This window comes from Micromys minutus, assembly GCF_963924665.1.
Source record: "Micromys minutus genome assembly, chromosome: 7".
Classification (NCBI taxonomy): Eukaryota; Metazoa; Chordata; class Mammalia; order Rodentia; family Muridae; genus Micromys; species Micromys minutus.
In genome coordinates this window covers 4,290,855-4,308,888 of record NC_137976.1, presented here as the reverse complement: position 1 = coordinate 4,308,888, position 18,034 = coordinate 4,290,855, and the positions used below count along the sequence as shown (strand labels likewise).

The 18,034-nt window shown below is 46.9% G+C and overlaps 1 protein-coding gene across 1 annotated transcript in view; it reads left to right on the top strand.

Annotated features, from left to right (window-relative positions):
* The window catches only part of CLIC6 (chloride intracellular channel 6), a gene marked incomplete at both ends in the record, with an annotated part of 37,072 nt that extends 19,526 nt beyond the window's left edge, over positions 1-17,546 (top strand). The window contains 5 exons of the mRNA XM_080918778.1: positions 7,512-7,621; positions 8,124-8,249; positions 9,206-9,312; positions 10,039-10,220; positions 17,385-17,546. Coding sequence (XP_080774904.1) covers positions 7,512-7,621; positions 8,124-8,249; positions 9,206-9,312; positions 10,039-10,220; positions 17,385-17,546 — 687 coding nt within the window. The remainder of the gene's footprint in view (positions 1-7,511; positions 7,622-8,123; positions 8,250-9,205; positions 9,313-10,038; positions 10,221-17,384) is intronic.
* Positions 17,547-18,034: the final 488 nt, after the last annotated feature.

The window sequence follows — 18,034 nt, the reverse complement described above, 5'->3', positions numbered from 1 at the left end:
CCTTCTGACATTCATTGTCAGCCGTGAAACCTGATGTGTCTCCCATGTAGAGGTTCTGTCAGGGAGTGGGGAGTGTGGAGGCCTGTTTCTGGGTGACCTAGCAGGACATTGGTAACATTTTTTCCTCCACTGGGAATCTGCCCAAGGTGGTAGGGTCAGCAGCCGTCCCAGCTTGTCTGCGACATAGAGGGTTTGAGACTAGCTATAATCTCAGAGTTGGTCCTGGGCAAACCAGAGGAGCTGACTCCTGTTTGGTGCTACAAGTCTTTTAAGAGCATGGTCTCATGTCTTCCTTGGGCTCATAACCTGCTGTGGTTAAGGTGTCCTTACGGGACCCTTTATCCAGTGCTAGGTCAGCTTAGGTGGCTCTCTGACTTGGTGCCAGCACAGAGTTCCACCTCTCTGCTAACTGGCTTGGAGGTCTGTTTGTTCTGTTATTAAGAAAGTTTGAATTTTCCCTGAGAGTAGGTATACGGCAGATGATTTGTTGAGAGAGAGAAAAATCCGTTTCTCTGAGGAGGACGTGGGCTGGCATGAAAATCACACTAATTGAGGCTTGTTAAAAAGTACCCTAAATTCTATAATTGTCTGCTCCGATGGGCTCAGCTTGGGTGAGTAAACGATGTTGCTGCTGATAATGACAATTGCTCCCTTTATTGGGTGCCCAGGGTGTTTAAGTATATCAGTATTTAACCCTTTCTCTACCAGCCCCCGTGTTTATACGTGTGCGTGTGCATGTCCGTGTGTGTATGTGCACACGCGTGTGAGAGCGTGTGCTTGTGTCTGCAGGTGAGCGTATGTAGGTGAGCACGTGTACATAGCTGTTGTATTTCAGGTGCTGCCCACGTTTTTTTCCAGACAGGATTTGTCACTGTCTGGAACTTTCCAGCTAGGCTGTCTGGCCTGCCAGGGAGTCCCAGAGCCCTCCTTGTCCCCACTCCTCAGCACTATGGTTACAAGCATTGTCACCGTGCCTGGCTTTTAAGATTGGTGGATTACAGAGGATCAAACTATGGCTCCCGCATTCTCAAAGCAAGCACTTTGTACAGTGACTCATGAGCTCGGACCAGATCTGTGTCTTTAGAAAGTCTTTAAAAAGCACCGTTTAAAAATGGTGCCCAGACCCAGACTGACTACAGGATTATTCAACAGCAGAGCTGCAGTCTTTCCCTTCCTCCCCACCCCCTGCTTCCTTTATTTTCTAAGAGACACTTGGTGTTGCTTAGAAATGGGGATGTCAGGCTATGGAGAAAGATGGCTCAGTGGGTAAGGTGCCTGCTATGCAACCACGGGGGCCTGAGTTCGGATCCCCAGCACCCGTGTGAAGAGCTAGGTGAGCGCACATCTGGGAAGTCAGCACAGTGGGATGGAGACAGGCAGATCTCAGGGGCTCAGTCCCCGGGAGACCCTGTCTCAGGAAACTAAGGTGAGAAAGCCATTGAGGAAGACATGGAATAACAACTTCTGACTACCACACATGCTTATAACTGCATGGGCAAGCATGCGTGTGAGTGTGTGTGTGTGTGTGTGTGTGTGTGTGTACGTACACACACACACAGAGATTCACACACATGTTCACACAAACACATATACTCACACACCCTCACACACTCACACACACACACTCACACACATATAGTCACACACCCTCACACACTCACACACACATATACTCACTCACCCTCACATACTCACATACATATACTCTCACATACAATCACACTCACACATATATACTTTCTCTCACACACACACTCATACACATATACGTACACACTCTAACACACTCACACTCACACACACAGACTCACACACATATACTCACACACTCTCACACACTCACACACACACACTCACACACATATACTCACACACCCTCACACACTCACACACACACAGACTCACACACATATTCTCTCACACACACATATACTCTCACATACACTCACACTCACACATATATGCTATCACACACAACACTCACACACATATACTCTTTCTCACACATACTCACACACATATACTTACACACTCTAACACACACACTCACACTCACACACATATACTCACATACTCTCACACACTCACACACACACACTCACACACATATACTCACACACCCTCACACACTCACACACACACAGACTCACACACATATTCTCTCACACACACATATACTCTCACATACACTCACACACACATATATGCTCTCACAAACACACATATACTCTCACATACACTCACACTCACACATATATGCTATCACACACACACACTCACACACATATACTCTCTCTCACACATACTCACACACATATACTTACACACTCTAACACACACACTCACACTCACACACTCTAACACACACACACACACACACAGAAGTAAAGGCTCACATGACAAGTATTGTGCTTCTCTTCCAGAATCACTGACAATCACGGTGTCTCAGTCACAGCGCTGCAGCACTGGCATCTCCTTACACTAGGAGGCTGAGGCAGCGGGGCTGGCGGTGATGCTTGTGGCCGTCACCCGAGCCTTTGTCTCCCTCTTCCACCTCTCGGTCTCTTTTCTGTGGTAGATGGGACTCGGCACGTCACATTGCTCTGCAATGAATACGTGTGGGTCTTACACGGGCCCAGAAGCTTACAGCTAGTATTGACACAGCAGAAGGAGCAGGGAGGCCCATGGTGCTCTCAGGGAGCACTTCTCCAGGCTCACTAGAGTCACTGGAGGTTGTCCCCCAGCCTCTGTCTGGGGATTCCTCTCTGCTGCAACTGCTAGCGTCTCTGAGAATGACCCGAACAAGGGGTGGATGTGTCCCCTGGTTCCAGGTACTCACTGAAGCCAGGCTCAGAGAGATCTCTGCCCTTCTGTAAAGACCCAGCAGGACAGTCCCTCATCCATCCCGAAAGCCCCCACCCAGCAGTGGGACCACCTGCTTGTTCCTACTGTGCTACGGAGCAGACACACAGTGGGGCTCAGGATGGATTCTTGCCCACGCGTTCTGCCTCTCTGACCTCGTGAGTGATGTGGTCCGCCACATTCTGATGTAGCAGAAGGCCTCACCGGAGGCTGGTGTGGAGCGCTGGACTTCTCAGCCGCTGAGGCTGCGAGAAATTAATGTCTACGTTATTCATCACCTAGCCTCTGGGATTCCATGACAGCATCAGAAAACCAACAGGACAGCTGGTTCCAGCTGTTTTTTTTTTCTTCTCTACCTCATTCTCCTCTGAGATGACTCTATCAATCTTCCTTCTGACCTGCATCTCTTCAGAGCACTCTGTCTCTATTTAGCCCAAAATATGCCTTGCACTTTGGGAACAGTGGCCCATCTTTCCTTACTATCTCTCTCCACAGCCCTGCAATGGAGGTACATTTACTCTCTGATCCACCCCCACCTCACCCAAAGCCCTTTTATTAATCCCTGTATGGACCAGAACTAAGCCCTAAAGACCTCTCTACACCCATGATGCACATGCCTCCTTCTCCCCTTGATTGGCATCTGGGTATCAGGAAAAGAACAATGGGGACATCAACTCACAGCTTTCTCAGCTCTACCCAGCAATCCAAATTGTTTCTCACTGTATTTGGTAAGAACAGAAATATGTGCTTATGTTATAGAATATGCTTGCTCTTTTAGACTCACACAGAAATTTCTAGAAAGAAGGTAGAACCAAGAAGCCGAGGCAGTAAGCTGGCAGGTGTATGGCCTTTTATGTGAGAGGGTGAGGGGATGGGATGCTGAGGAGCCACCAGGAAGGCTGTGAGACCTGCATTGAAATGTCCACCAGGCTTCAGAAGGCAGTGGCTGCGGTCACCGTAGTAGGGAGTGGCAGTGTGGCTGTCACCTGTGGCCTCAGACAGGTCATTTGACTAAAAGAAGAAAGCTTACAGCTAGAAAACAATTCTATGAATTTTCAGTAATCCATTTGTCATAGGTTATCGGGGAAACACTGGATTTTGGGGGTCCTCGAGCACAGAGGGGCCCTTTCCTATCACACTTTGGGGTCCCCTCAGAAGGTGCAGGCAAGGGGTTATCAGTGCTATTTCCTCAAGGCCGAGACAGATGCCGCTTGCAAAGGGAGCGGTGAGAACAGGTCAGAGGTGTGTCTGCTTCGTTCCTGAGATGTGCCGTGTGGATGCCTAAAGAGACAGGAGGCTGCTCTGGCCTTTTCAGTGTCCGGGTCTCTACTGAAAGTGAAAAGAACAAGAAGAAAAACAATAATAAACAAACAAAAAGACCCACTTCGATTCCTCGAGCTACTCGATTTGATTTAATCAGAAATGTGGACCTACAGAAAGTTCTCCCGAAGGCCGAGCGCTCTGCTGAAACATTTCAGCCCAGAGAGCAATTAGCCAGAGAGAATTACCAACATTGGGCAATAGGAGTCCGTACGGTAGAGCCTCCCAATTATAGGGACAGTGTCAGTTATATTCACTGCAAGTCTATATGTATTTATCTTCTCATCTTGTCGGGTTAATGATACAAGCAAGGCGGCCCCTCCCATTATTGCTCAATAATGGACCGTGGAGATGGCGTATCTTCGCCTTTATTTTTGCTGGCACATCCCAGCGCTGAAGTGCATTAAAGTAATAAAATTAAGCAAGGCGTCCCTGTCCCTCCCACCATGTTCCCGTAACCCCCTTATTTACAGCAGACTGAGATAGAAAGAAAGTTTTAGAGCAATTTAGGATGAGGCAACACTGGATATGTAAATCCTGTTTTATTGGCAGTTGGGGCAGCCAGCTAAGATACCCAGCAGCCTACAGTTTATGGGCTCCACTGGTTTGGAATAATTCAGTGTCAAGGCCACATGGGGGAACGTGGAAGTTAAGTATCTCTTCACTGTCTTTACGACATGAGCTCTGTGGCCATGCGGACAATTCTCTCACATTCAGGGTGGGTGTTAGATCCCCTGCAGATGCTAGGGAGCCTTGACAGGTTTTCAAAAGGGTTTGATACCTGCTTGTGTGCGTGCCTGCATGTGGTGTGTGTGTGTGTGTGTGTGTGTGCGCGCACACGTGCATGCACATATATGCACATGCATAAGTACCCATGGAAGCCAAAGGTTGATATTGGTGTCCTCAGTTACTGTCACCTTATCCTCCTAAGTAGGGTCTCCTGTTGTCCCTGAACCTGGAGCTTGCCATAAGCCCTGGGGACCTTTGTCTGCCTTCGTCTCCTCAGAGTGGAATTAGAAGCCTGGATCACTGTGCCCTGGTTTGCTTTTACACGATTTCTGGGGACCAAGCTCGGGTCCTCATGTTTTACCAACGTCTATGATAGTTCAACCCAAGTTTTTTATTGAGGTGAATGACAAAGGCAGGTCTTATACTTTGAGAAGGGCAAGAATTCTCGCACACACGGCTCCCAGACCCTTGTTTTCACCAAAGGAAGCAGCTGCCACCAGAGTTGAGGAGCTGGTGAGGAGGTTTTGAGGAAAATGTGGACATGAGTTTGGGAGCATCGGAGAAACAGCAGGGCAGATCTGACTGTGTACTCCAGTTCCTCTCCAGATGCTATGGTGGGAGGCGGGAGGGCCAGAGAGGCTTTACCAACAGAGTGCATTGCTGTGGTAAGCTCTGTCACCAGACAGGCAGCTGAGAACGGGAGGCCCAGGACTCAGCAGGCCTTTGCCCCATTCATGGTGAGCTGCGATCGGACCCCAAAGATCCGAGAAGCAAGGAGAGGAGAGAATCATCTCCCCACTCCATGGGACTTCTAGACTTTATTGTGCTTATGGAGCTATTATAAAAATAAGAGGCTTAAAAGCAAGCGAGCAAGTCGGGGCTGGCCAGTCGGCACATCCCTGTCTTCTTCCTTCATCCTTTGCTGGGTCGGATTATGCCCAAACCTGTACCAGGTAAGAGAGTGTAGGACGGGCTTCCCAGGCAAGCAGCAGGGGCTGGGCATTCTACACAGCTCATCTCTGTGCTATGGAACAGGGAGCAGGAGTCCAGGGCAGCGTGGGGTGCAGGTCCTGTTGGTGTGTCCTCAGTGGGTGAGGCAGGGCAGTGTTTCAGGGCCCACATGCCGTGGAACTGCAAAGTATAATGTGTCACAACTGTTCCCTGTCAGCCACTGGGCCATCGCAAAATGTCACAGACTGGACCTGGGGGAGGTTTCAGATCCTTGCCTTCTAACAGGCAGAGCAGAATAAATGTGAACTGCAGGAAGGGAGGCTTGGGCATGGGCGGGAGGTGGAATCCAGACTCTTAGCCCTTCTAGAAGCTGAACTATTGTTCCTCCTCTTAACTTGTAGGAATACCCATTCTCGACGTTCTGCTCAGTTATTTTCCACAGGTGACTCGCCTCCAGATGAGTCTTTACTTCAGATGTTTTGCACTGTCTTTTGATGTTCACCATACAAGCAAGCCACATGGCAGTGCTTCCTTCTCAAATTTCTTATGACTATAGTTGTTAGGAATAGACATCATGGATGGGATGTGATCATATTTGGGCTATTAAAGAATTACCGTATGGTCATGAGTGCTGGGGTTGTGCCTTGGGCTGTTTTCTGTCGCTATAACAAAATACCAGAGCCTGGAGAGAGTCTGAGGAAAAGGGTTTGGTTTAACTCACAGTGTCAGAGCTTACATGCATGGCATTGACTGACGCTCAGGTTTGAGTGGGCAGCATCACAGGGCAGGGGCTTGGGTGTAATGGCAAACACCTGTATTGCCAGCCCTGGGGAGATGAAAGGGGCAGCATCAAGAGTTCAAGGTCATCTTCAGCTACGGATGAGGTTTCGACCATCCTGAGCTCCCATCCTGAGCTCCACAGGGTTCTGTCTCAAAACAACCAAATAAAAACCAAGGAGAAAAAAGCAGCTGGCAGGGCCTGACATTGCTGACATTATTCTTTTTAAAATAACACCATACTTTCACGAGAACCATTCTCAGAGACAGTCCTGAATGCATCCACAGAGCAAAGTCCTGGATGGCTTTGTGACCATCTACCGTGTCCCAGATTTTCTGTGCACACTTGAGGGGAGATTTATGTTTTTATGTGTGTGAGTGTTATTCTGCATGTATGCACACCCACGAGGGTCAGAAGAGAGAAGTCTGATCACCTGGAACTTGTGTTAACAGCTGGTCATGAGTCTCCATGTGTGTGCTGAGAACTGAGCCCAGGTCCTCTGCAAGAGTGGCCAGTGTTCCTAACCACTGAGCTGTCTCCCTAATTCCTATTTTTCATTTAAGGTGTGTGTGTGTGTGTGTGTGTGTATGCATCACCCCGTATCACACCCATCCCTAACCTGTCATAAACAGTGACATAACCATTCATAAAAGTTCATAATGATTGTGTGTGTGTGTGTGTGTGTGCATCACCCCGTATCACACCCATCCCTAACCTGTCATAAACAGTGACATAACCATTCATAAAAGTTCATAATGATTGTGTGTGTGTGTGTGTGTGTGTGTGTGTGTGTGTGTATTGTGATTGCTGACATATAGCATTGTGAGACCAGGTCAGATAAACCTCTCTCTCTTTTTTTTTCTACTCTCAGGCTGGTTATGACGGTGAGAGCATTGGAAACTGCCCATTTTCACAGCGTCTCTTTATGATCCTCTGGCTGAAGGGTGTTATATTCAATGTGACAACGGTGGACTTGAAAAGGTGAGATGCTTTCTTGGTCATTGCTAAAATTGGGCCTAATTCCCTGTCTGCGGCAACACACCTTTTCACATATATGAATGTGCGTGTACACACAAAACATGCTCACATACAATGCTAGGGATCTTGGGCATATAATGATATGTCCATAGTCAGGAGCCTGGAATGAAGCCCGAGGGCTAGCCAAGCAGTATGGTCCATAGAGAACTCAGGGGCTGGAAGAAGTAGGGGTTGGGGACCAGGGAGAGCCTGCTGTCACTTCCTGAGCACTGGTCTGGGCTAATAACCCTGGAGAGTTAAGTTTCTCATTGCTGTAGCCAGCCACCCATTAATTGTTAGTGAATTCCTTGGCTTTAATTCTCCAGCAAGCTACCTTATTAATTCACAAACCACCTCAACATTTTCAAGGGCTGTATCTCTTACATGACAAGGTCACAACCAAACCTTGTCTGTGACTCCAAATGCTGGAGGACGTCCATGCAGACTGCTCTTCCTTCCTATCTAGGAAGCCTGCAGACCTGCAGAACCTGGCTCCCGGGACGAACCCTCCTTTCATGACCTTTGATGGTGAAGTCAAGACAGATGTGAATAAGATTGAGGAGTTCTTAGAGGAGAAGTTGGTTCCCCCGAGGTAAGCCTCCTAGAACTGATGCTCACAAGGCCATTGCTGCTGTCCTCTTGTGGCATGCGCACAATGCCACATGAACAGCCAGATACCATGAGTTAAGATGGACTCAGCTCTTGCTTTGGTTTCTTTTCTGTTGCTGTGACCAAAAAAAAAAAAAAAAAAAAAAATCCTGAGAAAATAGCAACTTATGGGAGGGAAGGTCTGTTTGTCTCACAATTCCAAATTGTAGTTCATGAGTGCAGGGAAGTCAGTGGGGGTGGGAATGTAAGCCAACCAGCCACATCACATTCACAACTAAGAGCAGAGAGAAATGCAAACTGATATTTGCTATTACCCCTGTCCTGAGTAGTTTAGGACCCCTTTCCTAGGGAATGATACCACCCAAAGTGGACTGGATCACCTATTATCTCTGTCTTGTGTAGTTCAGGACCCTCTTCCTAGGGAATGGTACCATCCATGGTGGACTGGATCTTCCTGTGTCAATTAATAATCAAGCTATTCCCACAGGCCAATCTGATAGAGACAACTCCTCAGTTGAGGCTCTTCTCTCAGGTGATTCTAGGTTGTGGCAAGTTGGCACTCAAAACCAACCATAACAGCTTCCCTTCTTTGTATCCATAGCTGGGCAGTTAGGATGGTGTGGCAGAAGGGATGGAGGAAGCATTATTGCTGTGTGGGAATAACTGTCTCTCATGTTTGCTAGTGGAAGAAACTTCTAGTCAATGACCTTCATTAGACTGGGGAGAAAATTAGGTCAGGAACATCTGGTTGGACCCTGTGTTCTAGGATGGGTCTCACCAGGACCGGATCCAACACAGTTCTCCCAAATCATGTTTTTACTCAGCTTGAAATGCACTGATCGCTAAGACAGTCTGCAGGAGTTTGTCATTTTAATATCTGCTCAGAGACAGGCCTTTCCCTCCATTTCATTTGTGACCCTCAATTTTGAACTCTTCAAGGTACCCTAAGCTGGGGACCCAACACCCCGAATCCAACTCAGCAGGAAATGATGTTTTCGCCAAATTCTCAGCATTTATTAAGAACACCAAGAAGGATGCAAATGAGAGTAAGTCCTCCTGTTCTGAGTTCTGTTCCCACAGGGTCGTCCACATCGCTGCTGGGGAGATACTGGGTATCTGGGCTCATTTCACAGGGTGGGTACAGACGGGAGTCTGGGAATAAGGAACTATATCCCCATCTTTGACTCTGCATGTGACTTTGGTGAGACTGTTTCTAGAGTTTGGGAATCCAAAGTACAGCACTCTTAAGGGGAGACATTTCGACAGTCAGCTGTTTCCACCTGCAGTGTGGCGGTTGTTTATCTGCCAGTCTCTGGCTCATCATAGGCTTCTCATGGGTGTTTGTAAGAGTAGATGCATTTGGGCTGGATAGATGGTCCGGCAGTTAAGAGCACACGCTGCTCTTGTGGAGGACTGAAGTTTGGTTCCCAGCCCCTATACCAGGCGGCTCATAACCTCCGTCACTCGAGATCTAAGGCACTTGAGGCTTTCTTCCAGCCTCAGAGGGCACCTGTACACGTGTGGTATGCATGCACACAGACACGAATGGAAATACAATTAAAAAATGCCTTCAAAACCGATGGGCCCCAGAAGTAGCCATGCAGATGGCACAGAGACCAAGTCTTGTCTGCCTCTGTGCCCTTCTGGTCTTCTTGCGGCTGGCTGGCTATGTCTCAGAAAGGAAGCACACTCACCCTCTCCTTCCAAGGCAGAAAAAAAAAGGCAGACACTTGCACGGCCCATTTCCAACATCTCTTGCCTTTGTGTTTTAGTTTATGAAAAGAACCTGTTGCGGGCCCTGAAGAAGCTAGACAGTTACTTAAACAGCCCGCTGCCGGAAGAAATAGATGCCTACAGTACAGAGGATGTCGCTATTTCCCAAAGGAGGTTTCTGGATGGGGATGAGCTCACACTGGCTGACTGTAACCTCTTACCCAAGCTCCACATCATCAAGGTTTGTTCTTGCCCTTGGCAGCTGGGCTGGACGCCTGACAAGGCCTCATTGTTGGTTTTGTTTTGGTTTTTGTTTCGTTTTGTTGTTGTTCTGACTTATGCTGAGGCCAGACACCAAACCGGGCCTGGAACACAGATTTGAACGGAAAACTAGCAGTTTATAGTCAAGGCAGCCACGCTGCACACATGGCTCCAAGAACTCCAGATGTTCTCAGGAAATACCTGTGAATTGCTCCCTGCCTCAGGTCCTCACCGATGTCCTCATCCTGAAGAGAAAGAGGCTCACTTGTCCTCAGGGTCTCTGGACATTTACCACATGAACCTTGAAGATGATGCATTGTTGACATTTCTAGGGATAAGCAAGGATGTTGCAGGGATACTAGGAGCTGGCCTATAAACTCTTAATATCAGCCCCTTACCCCCAGCTAAGAGCAGCTGATATATCTCCTTGGCTGGGCCTCTTCTGTAGCTGGTACTTCCTAGGTAGTTGAATAAAGAAGAGTCAATGGCCACATACAGCTGGAGTTGTTTGAGAGAATATTTTTTAAAAATTTAAAACATTCATTTATTTTAATTTCAGTTCTCTGATTGGTCACCCGATCTAGTCAATCAGAACTTGTGACATCCCTGAGGGTTCCCAGGCAGCTGGCCCCACAGTCGGATGCTGAGTTGCTTCTCTCTCTCCACCTCTCTGTGACTTATGGCTGTCAGTTGTTATGGGGACTGACAGGCATCACTGGTATGTATGTGACCTGCAGATGTCTAAGAAAGAAGCCAGGGAGGGCACTGGGCATCTTCATTGCCATTAAATCCTTGCTAGGCCTAGAGCTAGTGTAGTAGTTCATCTGGTTTCAACTGGCTATGGTGGGCTGCCTGTCATTCTCGAGGACTCCGTGTGAGTAGCTTGTCTTTCTCTTCCTGAATGCCTCCTCTTGCCTTCCCTTCAATCTCTAACTCATCCCTTCTCTCTTGCCTGTGTAGAAGACCTGCTCACAATGCACATTGCCAGTGCTTTGAGTGAATGTCTTTTCAGTAGCTTCATGAAGGTTCCGGCATCCACACTAACGAAAGCTTCTCAATTCCTGACAATCCCCTGACTTAGAAGTTGCTTTCCAGTGATATTTATGCCATGAGTTGTTGTTTAGTCTCCTGCAGGGATGGATTTTCAGTCTTTGCTGTGAATGCTATAGCTCCAGATGGGTATGTGCAGGCTGAAGAAGAGACAGTGGCTACTATGATAAAATGCTTGAGGAAGTCTATAAGAGCAGAAAGATTTACTTGGACCCATGGTTTCAGAGCTATTAGTCCATGATGAGCTGGCTCTACTGATGTTAGACTCATGGCAAACACTGTGGCACAGAAAGCAATCTGTGGAAGCCAGAAGGTGGAGAGAGCAAAACAGAGTGTCAGGAGACAAGATGTACCCTTCAAAGGCCTCCAGTAGCCTAGGTCCCCTTCCTATTGCTTAATTCACTGTGGTTAACCACTTGATAAGGCTAGCTCCCTCATGGTCCAATAACCACCAGTTGTGGGCCAAACCTTCATTTTACAGACATGTTTAATATCCAAAGCACGTTGGAGAACATGAGAAATATCACAACCACACAACACCTGTCACAATGTGCTTTATTCATAAGATAAATAAGGGGGCTGGAGAGATGGCTCAGTGGTTAAGAGCACTTGCTGTTTTTGCAAAGGACCAGAGTTTGGTTCTCAGTGCCCATGTTAGATAACCCACAACCACATGTATGACCAGCTCCAGGGGATCCAACACCTTACCTGGTCTCTATGAGTACTTGCAGTTACACTAATATGCAGCTATACACATACATGTAAACATGCAGACATACACATACATGTAAACACACAAACACACATAATGTAAACACACAGGCACACACATACATAAAACACACTGACATACACATACATGTAAACACACAGGCATACACATACATGTAAACATGCAGGCACACACATACATGTAAACATGCAGACATACATATACAGGTAAACGATGGAAAGGGTAAGCTTTGGGGGTGGGGGTAGGTCTAAAGTAGTCCATGGTGAGACTATAAGACCTAGAAACAGACTCTTCAAATCCATTTAGCACTTAAGATACTAAACTGTTTAATGATCTTCCAGCACAGAGTACTTCTGAAGGAAATGAGAATTAGTTCGAGGGAATTATGGTAAAAGATGAGAGTGAGGAGATTTATAATTTATTTCCTTTCCTGAAACTCACTGAAAATGACATTAAAAATAGAGTATTGGCTTCATCTTTCATGAGTCTATAAAAAAAAAAGACAAATCACCCACAAATGCAAAGAAATCCAAGAGACAGGGTTGACTGCACATGGCTCTCTTCATGGTGAGAAAACGTTCAGAGTTTTAAAGAAGTAAACAATACAGTCCTGAAAAGCCTGAGGTCTGTGCACTGAGGGTGGGCCACCAGCAGGCAATGAGGCAAAGATTACAGAGCATGCTTGTGGGTCGAGATCTCTAAAGAGACAGAGATGATGTGTATACAGCCTGTGCCCATCCCCTCTTCCTCTGCTGTGTCCCAGAGGGAGATGGGATAGGAGAAGAGGACCAATCTGGTACTATGTTTTATGGCTGCTGAACAGAGTAAAAAGCAAAATAAAAAAGAAAGGAAAGAAAAGAAGTGGGGAGGAAGCAAGGGTTCCCTGACTCTAACTCGAATACCCTATCTCTAACCCTAACTCAAGCTCCAGCGTTTCCCTGAGGCAGAGTAGATGCCAGTGTTTCCTGAATGAATGCCATGAATACTGAGTCTGCGCTACCAACTGACCTGTCCTCACTCTCCTACTGCTCTACGTGATTTCTAAGCAAGTGGTGGCTCCAGTATGTCTGCCTCACTAAATCATGACTGGCCACAGGAAGGAATCCACGAAGGGCCACTGTATAGCTATAGACAATAAGGATGGAAGAAAATGGTGGAGAATCCAAAACTAAAGAAGGGGGGAAAAGGGAACAGGAAACGCATATGTGGCAAAAACTTGTCCCAGGAAGTCAAAGAACATTCTAGATCCTTCTACAACCTTGAAAATGGAAAATAATAAAATAATATGGACTTCTTCAGAAAAAGCAGATGAGACACTATAGGTGAGGTAGGAAGTAACTATAGGTGAGACAGGAAGTGACCATAGTTGAGGCAGGATGTGACCACAGGTGAGAAAGAAAGTTATTACAGGTGAGGTAGGAAGTGACCATAGACAAGACAGGAAGTGATCATAGGTGAGACAAGAAGTGAGCATGGGAGAGACAGGAAGTTACCATAGCTGAAACAGAAAGTTACTATAGGTGAGATAGGAAATAACCATAGGCAAGACAGGAAGTGACCATAGGTGAGACAGGAAATGAACATGGATAAGACAGGAAGTGACCATGTAAGTCCCAAATTGAGTCTTATCTATTTGAGGCTCCCATGAATGAGACGAGAGATTGGGGATCTATGCAAAAGCAAGAAGTTTATTAGTCCAGTGCACTGAGATGGCCTACATCCAGAGGAGAGGTAACCCTGAACTGCAGTGATGGTGACTAGGCATGCAAGCATTGGTGAGTTTAGTTGACTTTTAAATCAATTGGCTGCTGCCAATGTGGGTTACATCTTATGCCCTGCATTCTAGGGCTGCCCATATAAGGCACTGCTCTTCTGGAAGAAGTACTGCTTGGCACCTGCCTGGGTCATATATTAAGGTTTTCCACCTATACTCCAAGGACTGCCCAGATAGGGTTGAAGCACTCCTTCTTTGAGGATGCAGGACTGCAAAAGCCCTTAGTGGAAGAGGGGAACTGTGAGACCCTCAGTGGGAGGAGAAGCTGTAAGGAGGGTGTGGGACTGTAAAAGCCCTAAGGGTCCCTCAACCACAGTCAAGAGGAAGGGAACATGGATGAGACAGGAAGTAGCTATATGGTGAGACAGGAAGTCACCATATGGTGAGACAGGAAGTGACCATATGGTAAGACTAGAAGCAGTTAGACGTACTCTTGTATGTCAGATTTCCCCACAGAATTAACCAGAGTCTCATGAGAACTATCTCAGTCTCTCCAAACGGCATGCTCCAGTGATGCCTTCCTCCAAGCCCTGCTTCTTGAAGGTCCCATCACATGGTCCTCCACCGAGACCCAAACCTGTGACTCTTCAGGGAATACACTCAAACTACAGCAGACAGCCAGACCACAGTACTCACCAACAGCAATAATGACATAGATAAACAGCAGAACTGCCTACAGGGGGAAGACATCCACAGTGGCCTCAAGGACCTTCATGACATCAAAAATCAGCAGAGAGGAAAAGCAAAGCTGTCTGGTATATTATGAAAGAGTTTTATATTCCCAGTTATTATCTCCCCAGACACCCAGCCTCGGTAAAATAAGCACTCCCGAGTAGTAAAATTACTATATGTTGAAATACTAAAATGATCATGAAAATAGGAGCCTGAGACAGATAAGATGTGCTTTAGAAAAAGGCTGCTAAGAAACAGGGGACCTATCTTGCTCTAACTTAGAGCTCAGATTTTTCAAAGGACACTGGCTTGCTTACAGATTGCCAAAAGAGTGAGAGACTTGGGCTTAGGGGCAACCCAACTCTCCAGTCCCAACACACACATCTGTGCCATTTACCTGTTTGGTTTCTCTGTTCTTATGTGTTTGTTGAACACGTCTCAAGGCTTAGAGAGAGGGAGTGATGTGATTATATTTTAAACAAAAGTAAAATAAATTTATAAAAAGAGATAGCAGCTGGAAATTCAGTGACAGGGGACAAGCCCTTTCCATGAGCTTCTTAGCTTGGAGTTGCAGCCCTTCCCATGGGAAACCCATGCTGACACTAGTAGAGAGACCAAGCAGCAGTGGTGGGCACAGAGTAAAGTCTGAACGTGGTAAAGGAAAAGAGCCAGAAAGACATGGAGACACATACTTTCCCTACTTTCCATTAACAGGAATCAACTTGATAGATGATATTAGGGAATTCTCAGAAAGAACTGAACCATAGGCCTATGGGCTACTGAAAGGGGGTGAGTGTGTGTATGTGTGTGTGTGTGTGTGTGTGTAGGAAAAAAAGTTGTACATTCAGAAATTACGATGAGGGTGGGGAGATGGCTCAGCTGCTGAAGAACTTGTCACAAAAGCGAGACGACCTGAGTTTGATTCCCCAGAACACATGCAAAACACAGCAGATGGAAGGCATTCCATCTCAGAAAGGTAGAGGCAGGAGAACCACCGGGCTGCTGGCCAGACAGTTCAATCCCATTTAAAGTTCCAGGCCCAAGTCTTGCCTCAAAAATGGGCTAGAGAAAAGGGGATTGGGGTGATGGCTCAGCAGTTGAGACATTTGTGCTTGGCAGAGTAACTTGTAACTCTTGAAGCAGGGATTGGAATGCCTCTTCTGGCCTCTAGGGACCTCTGCACACACGTGTGCACACGCATAAGAAATACGTCTTTAAAACAATAAGGTAGGGCATTGTTGTTTAAACAATAGTTAAGAGAATTGGCTGCTCTTCCAGAGACTGGATTTAGGACCCATGCCGGGCAGTTAGAGCTGTCCAGGTCCAAGGGATCCAACCTAGACTCACATGCACAGACTACCTCCCCCTTCAAACAACATACCTTAAAAAGTAAATCTAGCATAGAATTTAAAATGTAGTTAGCAATCGGGAAAGTCACCCAGTGTCGATCTGACTCCCACATGGTGTTCACACACTCACACACCATCATATGTAGGTTGGCACACATACACATGGAGAAACATACACAGAGAAATTATAAAAGCAAGAGTCCATGTATGAGAGGAAGAAGACATTTAGCAAATTTCCTCATTAGTACTAAATATCCAGGGCTGATGGCACCGGCCTGTAATATGAGGCTGATGGGGGTGGACAGCAAACTCAATCCTACGTGGGTTTCAGAGAGAGCCCGTGCCCAAATAAAAAGTAGAGAGCTAGGCTTAGTTGGGGGAGGTGCTCCATGGAGGAGCAGTTGCTTAACATGCATGGGACTCCAGGTTAAGATGTTTTATAAAGATCAAAAGCAAAGCAGGTGAGCATCAACCAGAGATAAGAATTCTTGACCCGAGCATTCCTTAGTCCGCATTCCGATGAAGAACGCTAGACCCTGTCACGGGCTCTTTAGACGTCCCTTGGTGCTAATTTGCTGCCACGCTGCATGGGTGGCAGTCAATGTGATAGCCTGACCACCGAGTACTGAGATCTGATTTGTGCTGAATTCATTCATTCCAACATCCAAGCATCAGTGGAGAGGGAGGGGACACAACAGATGTGACCTTTGTGGCCCTGGATCCCTGTGGCAGATGGAATTGTGCGTACCCAAGGTTGGACCCTACCCCAATGTGGCTTGCTGCTGAAAGAGGATTTAAGACAAGGACAACCCAAACACAGCAAGCCGACACACATGGACTCAGCTGTCCTTCCATAGATAGTCAAGAGCTTAAGAAGCTAGGAGGAAGGCTGGCTACAGATTCGAACCCAGGAACTTTAGGGGGAGCAGGGCCCCACTGACATCTTTACTTCTGGGACTATGACAGAAAATCTTGTTTTCAGTTCTTCAAGTGTGCAGCACTAACAAAAGTACACACCCCATCAAGAATCACCTCTGGGAACTTGAAGGGCAAGTTAAAAGAGGAAGGTTAATTTTGGCTCACAGTTTGATGGGATAAAACCCATGGTGGCTGGGAGGGTGCAGAGGCTGGAATGTGAGGCACCTGGTCACAAGGCATCAGCAGCTAGGACACAGAGAGCTCTGGGTGCTGGTGTTTCAGCTCCTCGTGCCCGTCCTGTTCAGTCCAGGGTCCCAGCCCATAAAATCATGCCTTCTACATTTAAGTCTTTCAACCCCAGTGCACCCACCCTAGGGGCTTCTTCATTGTCAGGCTCACAGGGTTGTCTCCCAAACGATCCGAGATCCTATCACAAAACACTGCATTTGGGTCTTGTGCCTCTGTCACCCCCCACCCCTACCCCCGCTTCCAAGGTGCCCTAGCAAAGTTAAGTGACACCATGGGCAGCCCACATGACCATAGGATGACATCAGAAGCTAAGCTATGAGCCTCCCAAAGATGGGTTGTTTGACTCGATCACCCACAAGAGTGGTCTGCCTCCTTTCATCATTTCCTCTTGATTTGCAGATTGTGGCCAAGAAGTACAGAGATTTTGAGTTTCCTTCTGAAATGACTGGCATTTGGAGATACTTGAACAATGCTTATGCCCGGGACGAGTTCACTAACACGTGTCCAGCTGACCAGGAGATCGAACACGCATACGCAGACGCAGCAAAGAGGATGAAGTGAGACCAGGTTGCGTCTTTTCCTCAGATGAGTAAGCAAGGCTTCCAGGAGAGCCTTCTAGGTTCCTTCCCCGAAACAGCTTTTGCAAGATGACGCAGACTCTCCATCTGCCATTGCAGGATGCTTGGGCTTGCGATTTGTCTACTCATTTCTCTGTCTCATCTGTGCTAATTTGTATCCTTGAGATTCAGTGCTCTCGTAATCTATGTCTAGGGCAATAGTGCTCCGTAGCTTGTTTCAGAGCAAACTGGCTTTGACACCATTTTAAAGAGGTTAGTCTGTCTTTGATAATTTGATAATCACATGACAAGTTTCTCCCTTCTTAAATATCAGTTTAAAATGGAAATGCCGTTTTGTACTTATGGAAGGCTTTAGAACAGTGTTAGAGGGTATGAAGAAGAAATCAAAAATCACCTAAGATGTATTCTGCCCATTTTCTGATAACAGCTTGGTGAGTGCTTCTGGCATCCACAATCTTTTTGTGTGTGCAC